The sequence below is a fragment of the Rhodofomes roseus genome, assembly GCF_022264815.1.
Source record: "Rhodofomes roseus strain CIRM-BRFM 1785 chromosome Unknown C8Q71scaffold_4, whole genome shotgun sequence".
In the NCBI taxonomy this organism is placed as follows: domain Eukaryota; kingdom Fungi; phylum Basidiomycota; class Agaricomycetes; order Polyporales; family Fomitopsidaceae; genus Rhodofomes; species Rhodofomes roseus.
In genome coordinates, this window is record NW_025952960.1 from 1,803,424 (window position 1) to 1,825,852 (window position 22,429).

Sequence of the window (22,429 nt, forward strand, 5' to 3'; positions counted from 1 at the left end):
TCTGGTAAAACTGGTAGTGGGCCTAAGACACTGTCTGGTAAAACTAGTATTGAGCCCAAGGCCCTATCTGGTAGTTGGGAAGTAGGGGCAGTACTAGTTAGTTGTTGTGACATGGAAATGGCAGCTGCTTCAGGGGGGAAGACAAGATGTGTTGAAGTGAGTGTCTCGATCATAGTGGCAGGAGGCATGTTATATATGCTCGGAAAAAGCCGGAGGAAGATCCAGCCGCACGAGCGGAACACAGAGCCAGGCAGAGCCTCGGTCAGACGCGAGCGCACGGCTTGCATGTGGACAGTTTCCCTATGCGGTATCGCGCGTACCATATATGGACAAAAGTTTCCCACGGCGACACGGCATCCCCGGCGCAATATCGTTTCTACTTGACAGAGCCCTCCCTCCCTTCGGGAGGAGTCGGGGATTGCCTCTCCTACTACTACTAGTATGGCTCGCTACAACGGAAACCGGCGATCTGTCCCAACACCCACGAAAGAGCTCATAGTCTCTAAGTTGTGAAACCGGACCAAGCACTGGAAGGGCGGACGTGTCCTACCAAGTCGTTGCTTCGCGTCAGGGCCGTTGCTCACGAGATCGCGTCGGGTGGCGTGGCGTAGATCATTGCCTCGCAGCCGTCGTGCAGCGTGCGCGCAGTCGAGCGGAAGAGGCGGGTGGGGTGTGGTACAGATGAGAGCCGCGATGGGGCCAGCGCCGCCCTCCTCCAACTTCCCGAAGCGCGGAGCGCTTAGTCATCATATGTCGCGCGCGTTCGCGAGTGACTATCGTTCTGCAAACAGCTGAAACATGCTCAACACGTCACGCAACATGGCACTGGCAGTTGAGTCACCTCTAAGTCCTCTCTTTGCGACTCCAACAACTCGAAGCTTGGTATGTTCTTCCTTGTTCCCATCAAAGACCTGCCAGGTATGCAAATTTGCACATTGCAATCCGAGGCAAGCGCACATTGACTGTGCGCCAACCGCGACGCAAACAGGACTGACACGAAGACGACCACAAACCGAACAAGACGGCTACACGCATGAACATCATGTGAAGAAGACGAGCACAAGCACGACAATGATGCACGGCGCACGCAGGCACGGGCGCGTGTACGGCGCGTTCGAGTGTGAGCGCGACACACACATGCGAGCGCGACGTACAAGGGCTGCGGTGCGACGTACAAGGGAAGCAGTACGACGAGCATGGACGCAACGACGAGGCGGGTGTTGTAGGGAGCGAGCATGATCAGCACGGTCAGCAGGGAGGCAGACATGGTTAGCACAGGTACAAGCATGACAAGTAAGTGCCTGACACGAAGACGTAGCTGGCGCGAATGGGTTGCGGGTAACATCCCTGGCACACGGCGCTGTTTGCTCCGTGTGTTCGTGGTGCTACCTGCGTCTCATGAGACGAAGCACGCCGTCGGAGCAGGGGGCTACTGGCTGCTCTACGACTGGAACCTAACCTGGGAGGACGACGCCACGTTCAAGCTCGGCAGCGACACCATCAAGAACAAGCTCCGTGCGGTGCCCCTCGACAGGAAGAACCACCCTTCGCAGTTCGTCGTCGCCCAGCCGCAGCTCCCCTCCGAACTTCGAGTCTTCGGCTCCCTCGGCGAGCAACTGCGCGCTGCACACGAGGCGCACGCGCCGAAAGCGTAGACCAAGCTCCTCACCGCGATCGACGTGCCACTGCTCGCCGTCCTTTACGCTGGCGAGGGCGGCAAGGCGAAGAAGGTCGCGAAGCGGCTCGCCGCGTGCACGAACATTCGCAGCCTCATCGCAAGCGTCGCGCCGAGGGACGCCGTCTCCCTCGAGGACCATGGTGCATGCGATGCATGCTCGTGGTGAACGCCGAGATGACGATCAAGCTCTTCATGCCGGGGATATGATCCTGCTGCGCACGATTGGGCAGGTCTTTTGCCTGTGCTGTTTGTCCTTGGGCCGAGCGTCTTACATACTGTCTTCTCCGTTGCTTCTGCTGTGTAACCTGATCTACTGTACTTGAATCATATCGGGTTTCATGCGAACAAATGGGACTGCCGAGGGCCTGAAGCGGAGATTGTGTGAGATGTGCAAGCTTGCGACGTTCTACAATCGATCTACATATGAATTGTAGTGTGTAGGTAATGAGCTTGTATTGAGCTTGTAATGAGCTTGTGTAATCCGCTAGCGCTATAGTGTGTTTTACTGTTTGTAACGATTTTGGTGTTTATATTCGCATGCAAGCAGATATAACGGCTATGTGTACTCAGTGCGAATTCCGTGATGTGTCCCCGACGCTCGTTGGCTCGCGCCGCAGACGGCGCAGAGAGGGCGGTGCTGAAGCGACGACCGGTCCCGTGCACGACAGGCTGGAACCCTAGAGTAGGGTTCGTGCTGAACGCCTCCTGCTGCGCCACTTGCCACCCACCCAGCGACGGCGCGATCCCCAATACCAACTCGTCGCCTCATATGTAACTCGTCCTTATTCTCATACTTAAGCTGCTTCGACCGAGTTGCCCACTTGCACAACTTACGTCAGCAATGTTGTACAGCACCGCGCGCTCAGCGCTCAGCACTCGGTACTCATGATCAGTACTCAGTACTCTGCCTCTACGCGCGTACGGTCTCGCTCTCCTACGTCGCCGGGCGCGCTACCGTCGGCCTCAGACCCCAGGACTTGTATGCTTGTATGCACGAGGAATGCCCCGCATTGGTTGCTTCTGCCGAATACGTCGTCTCTCACATCCCTGCTACACATCGCGTCGACATCGCTCGGCTCTCGCCGGCGTATAGCTCGCGGGCGAATCTCGGAAGTGTGTCCTTGAATGCAAACATTCGGCGAGGAGCGTCTGCGCTGCCTTCGCGCTCATGATGGTCCCCCGACTAGCCTCAAGGTACTACTTCTCCGCGATGTCTCTTCGCGGGAGGTGCTTCGTCAATTTTGAGAGTACGTCCGCACGCGCGGCCGCAATAGAACGGTGCGAGCTGTGGGGAAGCGCTCGATGTGCCTCCCCGGCGACGAGCCGGTACGATGTCCTGGGCCCACAACTGCGTTCTGTAGGGGTGGGTGTCATCGTGAGCGGGGTCGCAGGATTGCGCAGTATATTTGTGTGTTTTCAGATCTATAGGCTGTGGGTCGTCTGGCACCGTCGCACGGCTATCGTGCTCTTCCCGCTATGCACGCTCGCGGGACTCACAGGTCAGTGACACATATGCTGTGAGAGATGCACTGATCGCCGACACACCACGCAGCATGCGGAATCGGCATAACCTACCAGTTCACTCAATTCTGGCCCGGGGAGAACGTATTTGTGTCCCAAGGCGGTCGTTGTATCACTAGCGACTGCGTATTCACACTTCGGTGAGCATAACATCCCCGGTCGTCACGACAGATGCAGTCTCATACCTATTCCGAATGCATCAACACCAAAATCTACAGCACTGTTGAGTTCCATTTGGCACCATGCGAATCGACAATACGTCTAATCTGCATATCCGCTAAGCCTCGATTGGATACCGCGTCTGGACATTGCGCGACGTCAAGCTCTACAGCGGGACGAGCCTTGTCGTACGCCGTTTCAGACCTGCGTAGTACCAGTATCTGACTAATCCCAAGAACGTATTGACAACCATAGAAAGCGCCGATCTCGGCACGTGAGTCTGCATCGTCGCGACTACCCCTCGCCGCATAGCTGACTGACTCTGGAATGCACTGGCAGGGCGTGGACGACGTTTTTCCTCATCTCGTACCAGGCCAACTCCAGCCTGCACTTCACGGCGGTCGACACCTGGTCGGAGCTGTCTGGCATATCGTTCATGCTCATCAACGTCAGGTCGGACTGGGCTAGGCGCAAACGGGCTCGCGCATCCAGTACGACTCCCGTGCCGGGTCAAATAGGACGACCAACCGCACGGACAAGTCATCAGGGGGTTCGTACCAGATGCGCCCGCTCGCCGTGAAGATCACTAGCGTGGTTGACCATGACGACGCCCTCGAGGCGAAGTGCGCGGAGAGCCATGGTGGAAGCTTCATTCCGAGTTCTCAATGATGCACGTTGCGGCGAATCGCCCTATGATTTTGTGTACTTCACTTATTGGTTGATTATACAGTGCCGCGCACCGTTTGGCACTGTGGTCGTGCTCGCAGCCAGGTGATCGTTGTTGCTGTCCTCGGATGCTCTCGTGGACAAAATGCTGTCTCACGTACATCACGACATAATATTTAGTCCGATAGATACAGCACATATTCATATCCGAACTATGGTCAGCCTTTCCACGAGGACAATCCTTCAAGTTCTCCGCCCCTGCGTGTGGCATGCATGTAAGAACCGCATAGCAGATGGGCCGTTCCGGTCAGTCTTTCGAACCAGTGCGTCCACGTTGGGACCTCGCCATTATCACACACCCGTCGGTCGACAGCAAGTCAGAAGGCATAAGACACCGCGCTAGCTGTATGTTTCAGCATGCTCTGTCATGAACATTAGTACGTAGCGGAAACCCAACGAAACCATAACTGTGATCTCCGCCCTGGAGGTAGCCTCCTGCAGCGGCCGGTGAACTTGAGAGTACCAGGCTAGTAGTAGGGGAGGTAGATCCGTGCGCTGACATACCCAGAGTGCGAGAGCGTTCGCTCCGAGTACACTGCTACACCAGCGATAATGTTCTACGTGACGACATCCGTGGACCAGTATTTCGGGGACATCCCGCGAATAGTGTTACGTCGCTACATAGGGCATCGCCGCTCGCCTCTTGGGGAGACAATCAAATGCGCAAACCGCGCCGCGTACGATAACACTGCAGAAACCAGGTGAACAGACGTATGTATGGCAGTTTGTATGCACTCACAGGACTCGTTGCACGGACACCGGTGAGTGTACACGATGAGGACAGTCAGCCTGACGTGTCCGGCGCATGCTCAGCGTCGTCCTCTCGCTGCACCTCTACTCCGGTTTTGGCCTTCTGTTGTTGTGTCGCTTCTTGGATTTCAACCATGTTATTCCTCCAGTTCTCGTGCTCTTCGATACTATAAACGATGCTAAGAAGGGAACTCAGCGCGTCTCTGCCATTGCATCGGACCCAATGTATCACGTACGTGCACATGCCCCGTCTATCGCACCCCGGCATCTTCCGTCTAACGAGCCCGTCCCACCGGCCACACTGCTCTCTGAATGATGATTCTGAATCAAACAACTTGACAAGCGGCAGCCAGTCATCGCCATCATGAACGAAGCCTAGGCATATACCGCCCGGTGCGATATTGGCGAAGCCCTCTGCTTGCAATATATCGTCCAATCGCACCAAGATACCATCTTCCTCCATCATCGTCACCGCCCCATCCAAGTCGGCGGCTGCATGATCTGCACGAGTTGCAAACGAAACAAAAATGGCCATGAGATGATCTGAAGGGATGCGAGACACGATATGAGGAATACAGGACCATTCAACAAAGGGATGGTACAGGTGAATCTGCAATAGCCACAGCCCTTCATGGCGTGACAGGTTGAAGTGTCGTTCTACTTACATTCACGGTCAATCAGATGACCCAAGAGCGAATGTGTACAACTTGCCTACAGTGGAATCAACAGTGTGACTGTCCACGGAGGAGGCGGGAGCAATCCAGAGCGTGAGGACTTCCACCGAGGCCGCACTTGCATCCAATAAAGCTTGAGTTCTGCTTCCTGCGGAGGATGAGGTGAAGTCACCGTCAACTCCGAAAGAGAGCGTGTGTAGCCGGGAAGCCTGGCTGATCCGAACGAGTAGGTCTTCAACCGCAGGCGCGACCCATCGCACTTCGAGGACCTTCAGGCTTGCAGAATTGAGCGGGAGAGAGACAGGAGAGACTGGGTGTTTCTGTGAGCAGACGACATTGAAGCAATATAGTTCTCTCAAGGCAGGGAGTGCTGAGATGAGGCGGGCGAGGTGGGCGATGCTCGACACGGTGACGTCGGCGATGGTTAACGTGTGGACGAGGTCAAATGCGGCGAGATATCCGAAGTCTTCCACCCTCATCAAGCCAACGGGCCATTCCGCGTCCTCGATACTGATCCTCGACAGCTCCGGGAGCTTCCCGGCAAGCATGGCGGCAAATGTTCCGAGTTGTTGAATCAATGAACGCTGGCCAGATATTTGACCTGAGATGACGATCTGTTGAACGATACCGCGGAGGCGTGGTCTCTCGCGGAGTGTCCTGGAAAGTGAACGGACATCGTTCCGGTCACGGAGGATAACACGGCGACGGAGATGGTACCAGGTGTGAAAGTACCAATCCCTGCATACCAGTGCGCACGATCGAAGAGCCAGGAGGTCTGAATTCCCAACCAGATAGCGGTGATAGAGATTCAGTTCCGCTGCTACATGGTCGACGATCCGTCCGCAGATCTCGGTGGGCAACCGCGGAGCCGGGTCATCCTGAGATGACGCTCCGGAGGCGGCGGTCCTCCTAGTCCATGTCCCGTATCAGCACGTCTCGCACACCACTCGAACTTGTACTCACGTCGATGCACCTTCTTCCATGTCGGCGCAAGGGAATGTACACAGACGGTCGAAGTGCGAATGCGTCCGGAGATTCTGCAAGTATGGCGAATTAGGAGCCTGGCATGGGACTCGTCTTCAGCAGAGGAGCCCTACCAGCAGTTGAGCCTGAGACTACGTCCGTTGGTGTGATGGAGATAACACGAGACGTGTTGCTGCTCGTCGGCACCGCGAGGAGATCGTGACCTCTGATGTATGCTGCCAGTACGTTCTGCAAGGTAGATCACATCAGCACGACTCGGACACTACACACAGCCGATTGAACTTGCATCTGTGACGGTTACTGACTTTTCGTTGCTGCTATGCCAAGGAGTCGCAGCCGGCGGCGAATGAAGGGAATGGGCGGAGCTAGTGGCAGAGGACGGTGGACGCAACCGCAGTCGGCCCGCCAGCCCGCCCATCCGATGTTTATCCGGAGGAGGTCGCGGACGCTGCTCGCGGCGCGCGCAGGTCGACATCGTTACAAGCTGCTTCGACCGAGGCATATATAGAGGCCCATCACAACACTCTCTGGTCATACGCTACCTTGCCTACCCGTCTCAGAGTGACCCAAGTGTACGAAGATATGAACTTTCGCGTCTCCCAGTCCACCGCAACCACTGTCTTGTTCCATACAAGATCGAAATGCTATCATGTCTCGCAAATGCAAACACGCACATTGTACAAGTAGTACTACGCGTAGACAATCTCAAAACTTCTGCCAAGTACCGCGTCCCGCTTTGCGGAATCATGACGAGTGTTGTTCACTCCGGGAAACGTAATCCTCAAGGAGCTTTTGAGCTCGCGTTGATCGCGGCTTGATATCGCACTCAAGGTTCTTAGGGAATCTGGCAGACAGTCGAGTCAATATACCGAAGCAGTCAGAACAATTGATGAATGATCGATACTCACATTATCATGCCACTCGTATAGTCAATCCCCGGTATTATAGGATTCCCGTGCTTGTCAATCTTGGGCACGACATTACAGGTCGCAAGTATGGTCGAAATCACCGCGAAAATGGACCCCTCCGCAAAGTGCGACCCGGGGCAAACCGGCGTCCAAAGCCAAAGAGTAGGTCTGTCACCTTCCGCATCTCGCCGTCGCTATAGCCAAATCGCTCAGGCTCGAACTTCTCCGGTTGTGGGAAAGCACTTGGATCGTGTAGCATGCCCCTGGATAATACACGTCCGAGTCAGCGCCAGTCGTGGGAGGTGATAATATTCAGAGACGGCGTCGACTGACCAGATATTGGGAATGATGATCGAGGACTTGGGGAGTAGATAGCCCTTGTACACGTCTTCTTGCCGCAGTGCATGAGGGATGGCTTGGACGATGTGTTAGCGAGATTCGGGCACACACGAAACACACGTACCTTGCGGGGCTGCCGGAAACCAACGATAGACCTCTGCTATCACGCTTCTCACGTATGGCAATGACGGCCTGTCTGTAATCGACGGAAGTCGCTCATTGCCAACCACACCGTCAATCTCTGCCTGAGCTTTAGTTTGTACGTGCGGATAGTGCAACATGGCGAGAATGAATGTGAAGATTGTGGACATGTTCTGATACAAAGGTTTACTCGACCGCATCATAATGCTGATCGTGTGACGCACCGTATCCAACCCGCCTCCGAGCCCCGATGACGCAGCCCAAGGGAGCTCCGCTTCGTCTTGCTCATTCGATTTGGCTTCGAATTGCCTGATTGCGGTGGCAACCAGACATCCAGGGTCCTCGGTTCCTTCTTGCTGTGAGGTAGCATTCGCATGAGTACTGACATTTAGTGCGCAACGCAAGATGAAAGATACGCACAATGCGCTCCTTGCACCATAAGTACGGCGTCCTCACTGAACGGCGTTCCAGCTGTTTGAACTCATCCGCGAGTTTCAGGAACGACGCCCCAGGCATCCAACGTGGCAAGTGTTGCACTGTAAGTCCGTATGTCATACGCCGCTCTCGATTCGTCAAGATTTCAAAGACTCACATTGGGGAATGAAGTCCACTAACCACGAACCAACATCGCTTGCTGAGGTGAAGTTATCCATAGCCGCCAACTGTATAGTGAGCATCGGGTCGTCTGCGCCTTTAACGGTGTATCCGTGCGTGACGCGCATGATGATCGCGGCAATCCGTCTGCAGACACTGCGTGAAACTTTTGATCCTTCGAACGAAAGATCGAGAAAGAGGTATTAATCTTCCTAGAATATTTCGACCGATAAGATTGAGAAATCTGGGTTAGAAAAAAATAACTTGAACTTCTGGGACGTGATTGTTGAGAAGGGATACAAGACAGATTGTGGCCTCAAATGTCTTCAATCCCTCTATGATAGTCTGTTGCAAGTGATTGAGTCAACAGTTTAAGATATTGCCTCAACAGAACATGCTCTCATTGTCCTAGAAGGATAAGAGACAAGTATGCATATTGCTGTCTTTGACATTCATGCCACAAATTGCTGTGGATTGTGAGTATGAGATTAAAGACAATTCAAGTTGTTGGGTCTTTAACATTTCTTGGACAAGCCGAAGGGAATTGTGGATGAGCTGTGGCAAAACAACTATGTTAGTGAGAACAGATACTCATAAGAATAAGTCATGACCTTTTCATTTCCCTTTCTGAAATCTGACTACATGAAGGATTGATAACATGTTCTCTGTCACCATTTGTACATATACAGCTGACAAGTAAGAGAGAGATGAGTGACTGATCATGAGAGATGCTTGTCTCAGCACAGTTTCAATACTTTGACAAATTTTCATCTGCAGCAGATTTTCAACAATTCATGATTCATATCATCACAAAGGGATCAGAAAGCATTATTATCAACATGATCTTCCATTGTATGTCTCAGATAGTGAGAAAAGGATTGAAGAACAGAACTAGGAGGATTGGAAACAGGTTGTCACACTTGGTGTGACAATCCTTTTGCAACAAAGCAGATATGAAAGTATCAGAAACCACTCACAGTTCTCCTTGTACTATGCAAATATATGGCTACATAGCTGTACAGACAGCCATGCACAGATTCTACACCTCAACCACACAGGCAAGATGACAGTCCTGCCACTCTGCACTAGTCTGTACACAGGTTGTACAAGCATGTACAAGCATGTACTCAGGTTTGTACAGCCATGTACATGCCTGTACAAGTCTATACTAGTCTGATCATGGGTCTGTACTACCATGTACTAGGTGGTACAAGCTTATACAAGCATGTACACAGGTCTGTACAAGCATGTACTAGTCTGTACTAGTCTAGACATGGGTCTGTACTACCATGTACTAGCTTGTACAAGCATGTACACAGGTCTGTACAAGCTTGTACAAGCATGTACAAGCATGTACAAGTCTGTACCACTCTGGATATGGGCCTGTACTGCCATGTACTAGCTTGTACTAGCTTGTACAAGCATGTACACAGGTCTGTACAAGCATGTACAAGTCTGGACATGGGTCTGTACAAGCATGTACTAGTCTGTACTAGTCTATACATACATGTACTAGTCTGAACATTGGTCTGTACAAGCATGTACAAGTCTGCACTAGTCTGCACATACATGTGCATGTATGTACAAGCTTGTACATCGGTGTACGCGCTTCGTACAGACAGGAGTTGCTTGCACAATGCGCGCGCGGACAGTCCCTTCGTCCGCGCATGGGCACGACCTCTGCGCGTAGGCTGTATGGACGTCTGGCGGCCAGAAGTGAGCGATGGTCAACGTGTACATTGACAAGTCGAACCTTTCCGGGCAGCAGCTTGCAAAACGCATGACCGGGTGCCGAAATAAGCGGTCAGGACGTGGGCAACGCAGTAACACTGTCTGGCCGATGGGCCGTCTGCGGTTGTGATGTTGGACGCGCGCATTGATGCATGGCGAGTGTGGGGGACGTCACAGATCGCCATAGTTCAGCGCGATGGCTGTCTTGCGACGTGGCAGAAGTCGCAGCCGGCGAAGACGTGACGGATCGTCATCCGGTGAGCAAAGGACCGTGGCGTGGCGTGGTGCACGCTGATGTCGTTGATGTTACACAAGCCTGGGAGTGTGGTTCTAGGTGAGCAATAAGCAACAAGAACGAATCAGTTGTACTTGACTTCGAGCTATGAGCGCGTACTCAGGCTTTCTGCCGGGCTCTGGACATGCATCGATCGCACTGGTGAGCAGGCGCGCGAGGCAGCCGCCTACTATTCACGAAGGCCTGAGAGAGGTATTCTGGGAGCGGTAGTTCTTCCTGGTTACGACAGTCTGACAGTCATCCTCCAAGCAGAGACGACAGAGGACGGTGGGCGTTGTGGGCGCGCTTGACGTTTCGCGGGTGGTCGAGGGACTGGGGCGAGAAGCGGCGGCCGGACGTGCAGGCTCGCGGGAGGTGCGAGCTTCGGGAGGAGCGTTGATGGCAGGGACGTACGCACCATGCGCGCCGTTCGCGAGCGGACGAAGGGGTTGACGTGTTGGCGGGTCGTCGCGTATGCGGACGCAGGCGCGGGTACGCCAGGCGAAGGTGGAGGCCCTCGACGGCGTTTATCGCGCTCGACGGGCGTGAGCGAGAGCGAGTCGTATTGGCGCGTCGGCGGGAGCAGGTCGGCAGGTGCGGCGCGAGCGCGATGCGCCGGGAGAGTGAGAGGCAGAGGAGCTCGGTGGGCGTGTTCGACGGACACGCGTGTGTCGTGCAAGAGGGGACGCGCAGGACGTGTGTGGAGGGGGAGAGGGGAGCCGTTCGGAAGGTCGAGGAACGGATGTACTCACCGCAGCCGTACCCTCTCGTACTCTCGCCTGTCCGTCTTCCCCCCTTGTTACGGATGCGCGGGCGAGCCCTTCATACGGACGCGTCGGGGCGGGTTGTGCGGCGGGCCTGCGCTCCGTCGAATATTCCGCGTCGCGAGCACTCGCGGCTTGCGCGATGACCGGGGCTTCGCGCTCGTGGTGCGCGTGTACGAGGGCTTGCGCGTGCGATCGCGGCGAGGCGGCGCGAAGGGGTAGATCTTTACCCTGCGCCAATGTGTGGGCCCAACCTTCGCGTTGAGCGCGGCTGCCACTGCCAGTGGTGGCCCGTCCCTCGTCGTGTTGAAAGCGTGCGCTCGTGCGCGCGCGGCTGTCCTCGTCAGCAGTGGCCAATCGACTGCGAGGAGTGCGGTACGGTCGCACGTCCTCGCTGTCGGTTTGGCGGCGGCATGGTGGAGCCGGTTGGCGCGTCGAAGGATAGACGGGGCGTGAGGCCTTGAGGCCTTGAGGGGGAGGGAGGTCGCTGCGAGCGTCGAGCGCCGAGGGCTGCGCGGCTCGGACGCTTGTGCGCTCGCACGGTTCGCGCGAGTACCGCCACCGTCCTCAAAAGCACCCTGCTCGTTGCCGCTGCCTCTACATCCGGGCCCTCGCATCCAAAATGGCGGGATACGACCTCACGAGACCCATCAATCCCCACTGCGACAGGCATCTCGTCTTTCCCCTCCTGACACACATCGTCGATCGAAAATGAGCTCTTCCCTGCAGAGCAGGTCCAGAAGGCCCAGTATGAGCTCGCAAGGAGACCAACATGGTGGACTACTATGCAGTCAGTTTCGAGCAGCTTTACCCAGACGAGGCCGTGCCAGACGGTGAGTTCTGACTCGTCATCGCCATTCGTTCGCGCAGCCAACATTCAGCAGAATTCACGCCGGGCACGCGCGAGAACGCTCTCTCGACCAACGAACGCCTCCAGCAAGACGCACAGGCTGTCCTCGATGTCATCACGAACCCCGAGGTAGCGCAGTTGCTGCGCCAGGACAACTTCGGAAACTACAGTGCCGCGGCCGACTACCTCTACCACTTCCGCGTCCTCTACCGCGTCCGTGTCCTCTCCACCGACCCCGACTTCACCATGTCCACTACCTCGCCGCCCCCGCCGTCCTCTCGCGCAAATCGAGAACCTGATTCCTCTCCTTGCATGTGCGGCACTCATTTCGGGAGTGAGCTCGAGATGGGTACCCAGGTCCGTCTTCATTAGGACCATTACCCCGCCTCCGAGCGTTCACTTGCGCCCTTGTTGCATATGCCTCCCCTTAGCTACCAGAACTCGACATAAAACACATCGGCAAGCTCACTATGGCCCAGTTCCGCAGCATATTCTGCCTCACCTACTCCGGAGACCCAGACATAGTCCTCCGGACAAATCCCAGGTACAACGTGTCTACGTCCCGCCGCTCTGCACCTCTCCGTGCGTCTCTTCCTCGTGTACATCCCTCTTCGCTTGACGCTCCTGCTCCTTCTGAACGTGTCCGCTCTCCGGCGCCGGCGCCCTCCTCTCGAACGGGCCGCGCGCCGCCGTTCTGCGCTCTTGCCAGCGTCCGACAAGCTCGCTCACTCAGTGTGCTCCCTTCGACCGACGGCGCAGTCATGCGGCTGTCCCGCACACTTTGCAACTGCACGACACCCCACTGACGCGACGGACGAACATCGCCATACCCGCGCTCAATGGCGAACACGAACATGGACGAACTGCGGGCAATGACACACGAGAAACTGGCGCACGACCGTGCGTCGCGCAACCACCAGCCCGCCTACGCCATCAAACCGCATGAACGCCAGCCAGCCCCGGCGCATACGGGCCATGAACGCGTAGCAATTGCGCAAGCTGCGCGGACGGGCCTGCCAAGGCTGCCGGAGGAGACGCGGTTCGTTGCGAATGCGCTCAGCCGCGAGAGCTTGAGCGAACAACGCGCCGACGGGCTTCGACGAGGAGGCAGGGAGACCGGAGGAAGGAGAGCACAGGGAAATCAAGATAAGTATCCCCTTCCGCCAGCTCTCAGCGCCCGCTCCTTCCCCCACTCCGTGTGTGCACCCCGCTTGTCCGCCCTCGCTCAACGCGAGCACTCCTGCGGCCTCTCTCTACCTTGAGCTATTGCGGGTCAGCCGTCGCCCAACATGTCCGCTACCCGCTACTTCCTCTCCTCGCGCGGGTGTTGTCGTCTGTGCGCTCGAATACCCGTACCCGCGTAGACCCGAGAGACCCGCGGATATTGACCCGTACCCACCAGGTGAGTACCCAAGTATGGACAGGCTCTCGCGGATACGGAGGTTCACCCGCGCAATCCACTTGATGCTGCAGCCCAGCTTGATGCCACAGACATCGCTCAGGACACCTAACATTCTCCGCCCTCGCACCGTGTGGGTGGGGGCTGGGCTTAGTGCGAGTCTTAGCTCGACACCCTCTGTTGTGTCTTTGCTGTGTCATCTGTACACCTATATACAAGCTTGTACATACATGCACATGTATGTGCAGACTAGTGCAGACTTGTACATGCTTGTACAGACCAATGTTCAGACTAGTACATGTATGTATAGACTAGTACAGACTAGTACATGCTTGTACAGACCCATGTCCAGACTTGTACATGCTTGTACATGCTTGTACAAGCTTGTACAGACCTGTGTACATGCTTGTACAAGCTAGTACATGGTAGTACAGACCCATGTCTAGACTAGTACAGACTAGTACATGCTTGTACAGACCTGTGTACATGCTTGTATAAGCTTGTACCACCTAGTACATGGTAGTACAGACCCATGATCAGACTAGTATAGACTTGTACAGGCATGTACATGGCTATACAAACCTGAGTACATGCTTGTACATGCTTGTACAACCTGTGTACAGACTAGTGCAGAGTGGCAGGACTGTCATCTTGCCTGTGTGGTTGAGGTGTAGAATCTGTGCATGGCTGTCTGTACAGCTATGTAGCCATATATTTGCATAGTACAAGGAGAACTGTGAGTGGTTTCTGATACTTTCATATCTGCTTTGTTGCAAAAGGATTGTCACACCAAGTGTGACAACCTGTTTCCAATCCTCCTAGTTCTGTTCTTCAATCCTTTTCTCACTATCTGAGACATACAATGGAAGATCATGTTGATAATAATGCTTTCTGATCCCTTTGTGATGATATGAATCATGAATTGTTGAAAATCTGCTGCAGATGAAAATTTGTCAAAGTATTGAAACTGTGCTGAGACAAGCATCTCTCATGATCAGTCACTCATCTCTCTCTTACTTGTCAGCTGTATATGTACAAATGGTGACAGAGAACATGTTATCAATCCTTCATGTAGTCAGATTTCAGAAAGGGAAATGAAAAGGTCATGACTTATTCTTATGAGTATCTGTTCTCACTAACATAGTTGTTTTGCCACAGCTCATCCACAATTCCCTTCGGCTTGTCCAAGAAATGTTAAAGACCCAACAACTTGAATTGTCTTTAATCTCATACTCACAATCCACAGCAATTTGTGGCATGAATGTCAAAGACAGCAATATGCATACTTGTCTCTTATCCTTCTAGGACAATGAGAGCATGTTCTGTTGAGGCAATATCTTAAACTGTTGACTCAATCACTTGCAACAGACTATCATAGAGGGATTGAAGACATTTGAGGCCACAATCTGTCTTGTATCCCTTCTCAACAATCACGTCCCAGAAGTTCAAGTTATTTTTTTCTAACCCAGATTTCTCAATCTTATCGGTCGAAATATTCTAGGAAGATTAATACCTCTTTCTCGATCTTTCGTTCGAAGGATCAAAAGTTTCACGTAGTGAGAGGGAATGAGCAAACACCGCTCGTGGAACGTAGATCATCGTGACTGCACGGTAACCTCTAACAGATAAACTCACGTCTTTGTCTGGCTGATAAGCGTATCGGGGCTTCGAAGCATGCCATGAATGAGCCGGCGGGCCTCCTGTTCCTGAATTGAGTAGTAACGCGGTACTACGCCCGGGTTGAATGATTGCGCGACGATTTTACGCTGCGTCCGCCACCGGTCGTTGTAATGAAGCATCCCCATCTCGTCGCCGTATCCTGAGCTGGGTGGAAGGTACGGTCAGCAACACCACCCATGATGCATAGGAAATAACGGAGCAGCGCACAGCTCTGCCATAGTCTAAACATCCTTCAGCTCGCAGAAATGATATATTCAAAGATCGAACACATACCAAGATTGGGCGGTCAGAGTATATGGAAGATCGGTCATCGAGAAGGTCCTTCGCGGCTTGGGCGGTGTTGAGAATGACGATATGATGACCGAATACGTCGAGGTGTACCAAATCGCCTACAAAGTTACGAGCAGGCATGTTAGCATGAGACGTTACACGTCATCCGATAGTATGCACGGACCGTATGTTTCTGCCCAGGTGCAGTATACCAACCACGGCTTGTCCAGGGGAATATCCAGTAGATTGCGTATGACAGGCCATCCGCGCGGGCCAGGCGGGTACGGCAACCTGGTTCTTGCCCTAGGAATTGCTTGAATCGCGAGATACGAGGCAACGCACAACAGGCCGGCGACAACGATCCCTGACTGGAAGACCTGGCACGCAATCATACCTAGGGCACATGTAATGTCTGCCGCCTGGATGCTGATCATGGCTGCAAGACGAGTAGCGCTCTGATCAGAGTAACGCGCCAGAGGTAGCAATATAGCACAGGACTGAGTCGAGTCAGTGTCCTCACTTCGGACAACCGAACGTCGACACTGGTCGTAGTAGTAAAGAGAGGGCGGCTTTGGGAGTGATAAGTAGGAACATGTTGTGGCTGTGGCATTCCACCCGTTTCAAACCTCGCGGTACGCGTGCAGATCCCGGTACTGCGGACACGAACAGTTTCAAGTTCAGAGCGTGCGAGGACTCGCACCTTGATGCATACAGTAATGAATCAACCGTGGGTGACCATATTGCTTTTTCTGCCGCGGAGGAGTTGTCTCCGAGTTTCAGTAACGTCAATACGTGGACGGAAGGAAGTGACTATGGCCCTCCGCGGTCGATGTACAGATGCTACGTGGCGGAGTTGGGTAATGTTCGGGCAACGGAGGTTCGGGACGTCCGACTCTTCCGACCTTTCCTTTCCGTGGGGGCGTGTGGGCGTGCTCCGGCTTGCATCCGGGAGTTCGAACAGCAGCATTTATTAGGATTGACAGTGAACTACTTACAGTTACAACGAAGCCCTGCTATATCGCGACAAATTACTTATGCATCAAGAATACCCACGTCGCAAGGTCTATTCGCCACCTTTGTTCCTGGAACTGAGGACACCTGAGTTTGAGCTGACCCATCGCCGCCGAGGTTGCGATTGGACTGATAGCATCGAGCAGTAGTGAAGGCACGCCGTTCGCTGAACGAGAGGATGGTGCAAGAAGCATGAAGAGTCAAGCTAGAACGATGGTGAAGTCAGGCACGTTTCGTACATAGCAATTGCGTACGTACTCAGACGTACATGAGAGGCTGCTTTTGTTGCGTGCGTCCATTCTAATATCCATTGATGACAGGGCGGCGTTGGCAGTACTGATACATCGTAGAATTACTGCAACTTGGCGGATTGTCCTAGTATGATGCACGGGAAGCGTTGAACGTCGGGAATTTGAGGCCTGAACGAAGTTGAAGTCGCCGAGAAGCTGGCCAGCAAGGAGTCGGCGACGACCCAGTCCGTCGATGTCGACGAGCTCGACGGTGTGCCCCACGATGAGAAGGGCAACGACTCAAGGTCCGGTCACTTCCGGTGTACTGACAGTGACGCAGCTCCACGTGGGGGCTGTATCGGGCCGGGATCTCTCAGCCACCCTCCCTACCCGGTACCGTATCTCCGCCAATCCGGGGTGAGCAAATAGTCTTCCTTTCGACTCGACAGCTCCGCAAGTATTGGCTTGTACTCTTTCGCTTGTACTCTTTCTTCAAGATCTTCAGACGCCTGACTATAGAACTGTGCATCAAATTGTCTTCAAGTTGACCAAATACCCGAACACTGCCGGTGGAGATCTTGGCCCGTACGGTCGCTGTTAGTCAGCCACTGGTGCCAACTTGAAACGGCACGCTTCACCCCTGCTACTTACATATGTACATCAGCTTGAAAGGTAACGTGTCCGCGCTGTTGCACCAGCGATGGATTTTCCATGAGGCGGTGCCATGTCCACAGCAGTCAACAGTGCATGCTCACAGTCGTCTCATTCATTCTTGCTACATTACGACAACGTTACGGCCAGTAATCACAGGGACACACAACAGTCCCACCTCTAGGTCTTGGAGAACAGGCTCACTTGGTCTTCAGGTTGCTGTGAATATCCTATAGTACGTCTGAACTCATTTTGAGTGGTCGAGGAAAACCAAACTGACGGTTGAACATCTGCTCCGATCGCCTTGACCCGCATGCGTCAGCATGTTCCAGCGCTGCAGTGAAATCCCCGATCCCTTGATGGGTTTCGGTTGGTGTTGCCTAGTAGTGAGCTCAGATGCTTCTATCTGTCCGATTACGATTCATCTCTCTAGCACGAGGCTACCGTCTCCGACTTCACCGGTACATAGGGATAGTAGGAAAGTGACGCTTCTCGCGGGAATGATAGCCGATCTTACGTAGAGCCTCAAGCTCGATACCAGTGATCGGTCTATGAAGGTGAGCGCAGGTTGCTCCTCGTTACAGCAAACTTCGTAATGCGATACGCACAGGAGTACGGCGGTCTCTGTCACAAGACATATCTGAAACAGAAATGAGTCTGACGCTAGTAATTTCATGCAACTCACGAGACATTAAGCTTCGAGCGGGGTGGTCTGAACGAAGGAACCGGCCCCAGGTGCACGGCATTTGAGGGCTTTCTCCTATCATCTTGATCTGATGGTGCTTCTTAGACTGCGAACGCCGAAGCATCCCCTTCACAATGCCTTCGCGATCATTGCTTCACACCGTCTCGCAGTACTCAGAGTCCCGGTCGAAGGCACCCGGACAAAAGCAGAAAGATGGACTGTGCTACTCAGGTCCTACTACTGGCAGCGGGTGGCCTTGGCAGACCGCGACCCAACCACGACCCGGCAAAGACTAATGGCCGGGGTGATCTCAGTTTGCTAGAGGCCGATGTCCAGCAGCCTCGATGGCCTTCTGTGCGCCCGCTCATGCGCACGTAGCGATGGTGACCACCGCGAAGGGCGCAAATTACACAATTCGTTGCGTGCCGTATCATGAACACGAGCCGCCCTCGGATGCGCAGAATTCTGCCGCACGCAGGTTGGCTGTCTCGGTATGACAATTTTCTACCAATCAAAGGGGTATCGAATAAGCACCCCAGTACATACCAGAGGCCGAACATCCTATTTTGAACACATCCACCGGATTCTTCTCGCTCACTGCTTCCCCCAGATCCAACCATCTTTCCTCGACCGCGTCACAACGCCTTACAACAATGCCGTACACTCCCGTCATTAAACACCTTCGCTCCAGCGACGGGCACGCCATCTACGCAGAGGCCATCGGGAATCTGAAGAATCCGCATGTTATTCTCGCCCATGGCCTGACGCTTACCGCCGCCGCCTTCAATAACCTCTTTGAGGACCAGCGGCTTCTTGAGAAGGTCTATCTGGTGAGTTCCCCAAATTCGCGTGATTATCACGGACATTGCTTGAACGAGCCCATCGTTCAATAGGTCCGCTACGACCTGCGGGGCCACGGCAGGAGTGGTATGCCCAGCAACCCGGAGGGGTACGCGTCGTCTCTGTTCGCGGACGACTACGCGGAGGTCCTGCGTGCATTTGACGTGAAGAACCCAATCCACGTTGGCTGGTAGGTCGATATCTTGTTCATCTGTCGAAAAGGCCCTGATCTTCTGGCGTCTCTAACAGGAGCTACGGTTGTGAGTACTTCTGTTGTTGTAGTCTCGCTTGACACAGTACAGAATACCATTATTTTAGGTACTGTCGCGGCTGACGTCTGCACTCACATCACCCCCAACCCCATCCGCGGGCTCGTCTACTTGGCCGCCCTTCCATACATTGGTCCTATCATGGGCCGCGTCGGGACACCGACCGTACTCGGCTTCCTCCCGGGCCTCATGAACGAAACCGACGTCGCTCTCAGCTGCCGCACGAAGGTAGAGTTCGCGGAGTCGGTCTTCACGCATCCCGAGCGCGTCGACTTCGACCTGAAGGCGTCCTGGATTGGCCAGGGTGCTCTCCAGCCGCCCAGCGTCACGAAGCTGATCGCGACGCGAGCTCAAGACCCGCAAAAGCTGCTTGAGGCGGGTCAGAATGGGCTTCCGATGCTCGTGCTCAATGGAACGGCCGACAAACAGGTGCAGGGCGACGTCGTCGTGCAGGAGATGAAACCGTACTTCAAGGACATGGACGTCGTCATGGTCGAGGGTGGAAGCCATGCGCTGTTCTACGAGTACCAAAAGGAGACTGTGGATGCCCTCTTGAAGTTCGTAGAACGTGTGGTGGTAAGTTTCGTTTTCTCTTCGAGTGTGACGTATCGCAACTAACATTGGTCTTAACAGGCAAAGAATCCGTAGGGCATCTATCGCGCGCGACAGCCACAAACGAGATGGAAATGTCCATTTATGATACTCTCATGTGACGGTCGACTACGTATAGTATACGATGTCTTTCGAGTAGCAGTCGTCATACTTCACACTCGGTGCCGAATCTCAAATGATAGCCCGTTCAATGCGTTATCCCTGATACTGTGCAAAGTCCATTGTGCACATTTCTAAACTCATTCGAATTGACTATCCCAGACAGCCAGTGAAATCAAAAGAATGGCCTGTACATCGATATGTACCCTAGTCTGAGCCAGCGTGCCACGACACAACCTTCTGAACCGAATCCAAGCTCTCATCAGCGACATCACCCGATGCCTTCTTGGTGATGTTGTCACCGTCCAGATGGTCGAGCATGATGGTAGTCGGCGGCGGCAACCCATCGTGTTCCCACTCCGTAGTCACCGATATGGCGCCCATCATGTTGCCGCCATACCTGTTCCGCTTGGAACGAGGGTCACCACTGCCGATTGTGACGATGTCCCGCGTGCCGCGAGACGCTGCCGTCGCTTGTCTGTCCTCTGCGCCGAAGCGGAAGATGAAGGCCACCACGACGTTCAAATTCGCCACGATCAAGGTGACTGAGGGCTGCGATGAAAAACGCTCAGTATACGGGAATAGTGCTGAAAAAGATGGTCATTGATTTACCTCTATGACCGCGCCCAGAGCTTCGGGGAGACCGCCACCTCGCAGCACAGTCGACGCGTGGTAGAGACTGACGGCGGTAGTGATGAAGGAGGACGAGAAGATGGCAATGATGCGCATCTTCTGAGTCCATGAGAGTTTGACCCCCCACACGAGTCGCACAGGGGCAATAATCAAGAACGCGTCGGCGATTATGTCGGCTGACAATCCAAGGTGCAGGTCAGTCAGCGCCCCGCGCAGCCCGAGGTGATTCCAGACGTACTGGTAATTTGTGCGACTGCCACATCGTCCCCCAGTTCGCACTGGGGAGAGGCGAGGTCTTTCCAGCCTGGTTCCCGTTCGCAGACCCAGAATACCTGAGCGAAAAGGATCACAAAGGTCATCGCAAATACGATCGCGACGCCCCTGAGGAGCAACCGGAATTTCCTCATGGTGGCGACACGCATGATTGTGAACAGGATGGTCATCCGTGAGCTCCTACGACAGATAAGTAACGGGTGGAACGCGCAAGACAGAAGACGACCTTACCACACGACGACGTAGAATCCCTCTGCACATCTGAGAACTCCGTCAGTTCGATCGCAAATGGGACACAAAGAGAGCAGTCAGGACGGACAGATAGTAGATCGCAATTTTGAGGTGCTGAGGGTACTTGTCTGGTGCAATTGTCAAGAGACCGGTTCTCAACCGCAAAGAGAAGCCCTTACTTGGATTCTCGATGTGCTCCTGAAGGAACAATTCAAACATGACCATGACAATGAGTACGCCGACCATGGTGAATGCAGCCCAGGCATCATCCCACCAGAGTCGGCGGTTACTCCCTCTCTCCCAGAGACGGAATATTGTGAGGCATATTGAGAGAATAGGCAGAACAAAATTCGTCACTGGTCGAAAGAAAGTCAATTTTCGCGGCGTACATATCGACATGAACGAGTGCCACTCACCCCGAATCCTGTTCAGTAGTTCAAGAGTAGCAGCCTCGGAGGACATGGCTATGCGCAAGAGTTGACAACGCACGACCGCGACGAGAATGGATCGCGCACATGCGAGAGCTCAGTACTTATACCAGGTCTTGGCAGATTCATTGGTGGGATGAACACATCGAGCAGCGGCAGCGAAAATGGCATGTCATCATTGACCTATACTGACGGTGTCCTTGAAGTTCCGTGAGACGCCCGACTATCCAATCAAGGCCGCGACCGCCCCGGATGCTCGGGAATTCCATCTTGTCGACGCTATCTCGTGGGCCATGAATGATCAAGGCCGCTGCGCACCCTACCAACGCCCTACCGATCTACTGAGGGGCATGCTTCGAGATCTGAACGGCCTTCTGCAGAATCCATGGCTGGAGACGACTAACCGGCGCAGGCCGTAACATCTAGTACGGCACCGCCCCATTCTTCGACTCGCGTCTGCGTAACGGAGCGTAACGGCCGCTTCGGGCAGCAGAAGACGAGACGTACCCTAGAACCATTCTAGTGCGCAGGATCAGACGAGAATGGATATTCTGTGAAATCGTGACGCACCCTAGGTTCAGTGAACATCGTATAAACTCGAAGCAACCCTCAGGCTTTGTAGGCAGGTCCTTGGTGAGGCATATAACGGTGCAGTTCGGTGCATCAGCTTGTCTCAGGCAGGCCTACAATGAGTGTTCCAATACTGTTATAATGCAGTTGCATGTGCGGTGGCTTCGGGCTTGTTGTAGTCTGACCGAGGAAAGAGGGTCCACTCGTACATCATAGCCCTATGCTGATCAAGATGTTCGAGAAGCACACTTACCTGCCCTGCAGATATATGCATATATGAAGCGGCGCTACAGTGAGTTTGTGTCGACTTGATGAGGTCCTAGTACGGGCACGATTTACATTCTAAGCACGGGACGTCGTTAGTACGAATAAATCGGCGCCTGCAGAGGTGCACGCACTCAGTCACAACACCGCCTTTGATGCAGGAACTTCCCTCAAAACGGGTACCTTCGCTA

General features: G+C 54.0%; 9 protein-coding genes across 9 annotated transcripts; 4 read left to right on the plus strand and 5 right to left on the minus strand.

The window, feature by feature from the left end:
* The first annotated feature begins 798 nt into the window (after positions 1-798).
* On the plus strand, positions 799-1,713 carry C8Q71DRAFT_437043 (uncharacterized protein). The gene is made up of 2 exons (XM_047918527.1): positions 799-882; positions 1,022-1,713. The coding sequence occupies exon 2, from the start codon at positions 1,236-1,238 to the stop codon at positions 1,653-1,655; it is 420 nt and encodes a 139-aa protein (XP_047782527.1). The 5' UTR covers positions 799-882; positions 1,022-1,235; the 3' UTR covers positions 1,656-1,713.
* Positions 1,714-3,316: 1,603 nt separating this feature from the next.
* Positions 3,317-4,248, plus strand: C8Q71DRAFT_743106 (uncharacterized protein; the record flags this gene model as incomplete). Its single annotated transcript, XM_047922877.1, has 5 exons — positions 3,317-3,433; positions 3,484-3,546; positions 3,595-3,632; positions 3,698-3,806; positions 3,827-4,248. Coding segments are annotated over 4 exons (411 nt in total), but the record flags the coding sequence as incomplete, so codon positions are not given.
* A 610-nt stretch (positions 4,249-4,858) lies between these two features.
* Positions 4,859-6,849, minus strand: C8Q71DRAFT_437077 (uncharacterized protein). Its single transcript, XM_047918528.1, has 6 exons — positions 6,779-6,849; positions 6,606-6,720; positions 6,472-6,545; positions 5,546-6,417; positions 5,071-5,491; positions 4,859-5,013 (listed from the first exon to the last, which is right to left on the minus strand). Exons 3-6 carry the CDS (start codon positions 6,489-6,491, stop codon positions 4,869-4,871), a joined length of 1,458 nt encoding a protein of 485 aa, XP_047782529.1. The 5' UTR covers positions 6,492-6,545; positions 6,606-6,720; positions 6,779-6,849; the 3' UTR covers positions 4,859-4,868.
* Positions 6,850-7,306: 457 nt separating this feature from the next.
* On the minus strand, positions 7,307-8,711 carry C8Q71DRAFT_437158 (cytochrome P450). Its single transcript, XM_047918529.1, has 7 exons — positions 8,473-8,711; positions 8,301-8,416; positions 8,105-8,236; positions 7,864-8,053; positions 7,734-7,815; positions 7,401-7,663; positions 7,307-7,336 (listed from the first exon to the last, which is right to left on the minus strand). The coding sequence occupies exons 1-6, from the start codon at positions 8,600-8,602 to the stop codon at positions 7,498-7,500; spliced, it is 816 nt and encodes a 271-aa protein (XP_047782530.1). The 5' UTR covers positions 8,603-8,711; the 3' UTR covers positions 7,307-7,336; positions 7,401-7,497.
* Positions 8,712-11,799: 3,088 nt separating this feature from the next.
* Positions 11,800-13,202, plus strand: C8Q71DRAFT_437218 (uncharacterized protein). The gene is made up of 3 exons (XM_047918530.1): positions 11,800-12,076; positions 12,128-12,450; positions 12,525-13,202. Exons 1-3 carry the CDS (start codon positions 12,016-12,018, stop codon positions 12,897-12,899), a joined length of 759 nt encoding a protein of 252 aa, XP_047782531.1. The 5' UTR covers positions 11,800-12,015; the 3' UTR covers positions 12,900-13,202.
* A 1,921-nt stretch (positions 13,203-15,123) lies between these two features.
* C8Q71DRAFT_721478 (cytochrome P450) lies at positions 15,124-15,876 on the minus strand (the record flags this gene model as incomplete). Its single annotated transcript, XM_047921458.1, has 5 exons — positions 15,124-15,316; positions 15,380-15,393; positions 15,446-15,561; positions 15,627-15,745; positions 15,785-15,876. The coding sequence occupies 5 exons, from the start codon at positions 15,874-15,876 to the stop codon at positions 15,124-15,126; spliced, it is 534 nt and encodes a 177-aa protein (XP_047782532.1).
* Positions 15,877-17,693: 1,817 nt separating this feature from the next.
* C8Q71DRAFT_437338 (uncharacterized protein) lies at positions 17,694-18,128 on the minus strand. Its single transcript, XM_047918531.1, has one exon. It carries the CDS (start codon positions 18,008-18,010, stop codon positions 17,756-17,758), a length of 255 nt encoding a protein of 84 aa, XP_047782533.1. The 5' UTR covers positions 18,011-18,128; the 3' UTR covers positions 17,694-17,755.
* Positions 18,129-18,507: 379 nt separating this feature from the next.
* Positions 18,508-19,954, plus strand: C8Q71DRAFT_437343 (Alpha/Beta hydrolase protein). The gene is made up of 5 exons (XM_047918532.1): positions 18,508-18,849; positions 18,913-19,049; positions 19,109-19,119; positions 19,178-19,704; positions 19,762-19,954. The coding sequence occupies exons 1-5, from the start codon at positions 18,673-18,675 to the stop codon at positions 19,774-19,776; spliced, it is 867 nt and encodes a 288-aa protein (XP_047782534.1). The 5' UTR covers positions 18,508-18,672; the 3' UTR covers positions 19,777-19,954.
* Positions 19,898-21,532, minus strand: C8Q71DRAFT_437379 (uncharacterized protein). Its single transcript, XM_047918533.1, has 7 exons — positions 21,393-21,532; positions 21,156-21,332; positions 21,065-21,104; positions 20,977-21,006; positions 20,711-20,925; positions 20,452-20,648; positions 19,898-20,391 (listed from the first exon to the last, which is right to left on the minus strand). The coding sequence occupies exons 1-7, from the start codon at positions 21,436-21,438 to the stop codon at positions 20,047-20,049; spliced, it is 1,050 nt and encodes a 349-aa protein (XP_047782535.1). The 5' UTR covers positions 21,439-21,532; the 3' UTR covers positions 19,898-20,046.
* Positions 21,533-22,429: the final 897 nt, after the last annotated feature.

Coding starts and splice junctions, on each gene's coding strand:
- C8Q71DRAFT_437043 (XM_047918527.1), top strand. CDS start 1,236: ATGATCAGCACGGTCAGCAGGGAGGCAGACATGGTTAGCACAGGTACA.
- C8Q71DRAFT_437077 (XM_047918528.1), bottom strand. CDS start 6,491: ATGGAAGAAGGTGCATCGAC. Junction 6,418..6,471: donor ATGGAAGAAGGTGCATCGAC/GTGAGTACAAGT, acceptor GACATGGACTAG/GAGGACCGCCGCCTCCGGAG. Junction 5,014..5,070: donor GATAGACGGGGCATGTGCAC/GTACGTGATACA, acceptor TTCCCTTCTTAG/CATCGTTTATAGTATCGAAG.
- C8Q71DRAFT_437158 (XM_047918529.1), bottom strand. CDS start 8,602: ATGCGCGTCACGCACGGATACACCGTTAAAGGCGCAGACGACCCGATG. Junction 8,417..8,472: donor AGTGGACTTCATTCCCCAAT/GTGAGTCTTTGA, acceptor ACGGACTTACAG/TGCAACACTTGCCACGTTGG. Junction 7,816..7,863: donor GTTTCCGGCAGCCCCGCAAG/GTACGTGTGTTT, acceptor ACATCGTCCAAG/CCATCCCTCATGCACTGCGG.
- C8Q71DRAFT_437218 (XM_047918530.1), top strand. CDS start 12,016: ATGGTGGACTACTATGCAGTCAGTTTCGAGCAGCTTTACCCAGACGAG. Junction 12,077..12,127: donor AGACGAGGCCGTGCCAGACG/GTGAGTTCTGAC, acceptor AACATTCAGCAG/AATTCACGCCGGGCACGCGC. Junction 12,451..12,524: donor AGCTCGAGATGGGTACCCAG/GTCCGTCTTCAT, acceptor GCCTCCCCTTAG/CTACCAGAACTCGACATAAA.
- C8Q71DRAFT_437338 (XM_047918531.1), bottom strand. CDS start 18,010: ATGAAATTACTAGCGTCAGACTCATTTCTGTTTCAGATATGTCTTGTG.
- C8Q71DRAFT_437343 (XM_047918532.1), top strand. CDS start 18,673: ATGCCGTACACTCCCGTCATTAAACACCTTCGCTCCAGCGACGGGCAC. Junction 18,850..18,912: donor TTCTTGAGAAGGTCTATCTG/GTGAGTTCCCCA, acceptor ATCGTTCAATAG/GTCCGCTACGACCTGCGGGG.
- C8Q71DRAFT_437379 (XM_047918533.1), bottom strand. CDS start 21,438: ATGTCCTCCGAGGCTGCTACTCTTGAACTACTGAACAGGATTCGGG. Junction 21,105..21,155: donor GGAGCACATCGAGAATCCAA/GTAAGGGCTTCT, acceptor CAATTGCACCAG/ACAAGTACCCTCAGCACCTC. Junction 20,392..20,451: donor CTCTGGGCGCGGTCATAGAG/GTAAATCAATGA, acceptor TTTTCATCGCAG/CCCTCAGTCACCTTGATCGT.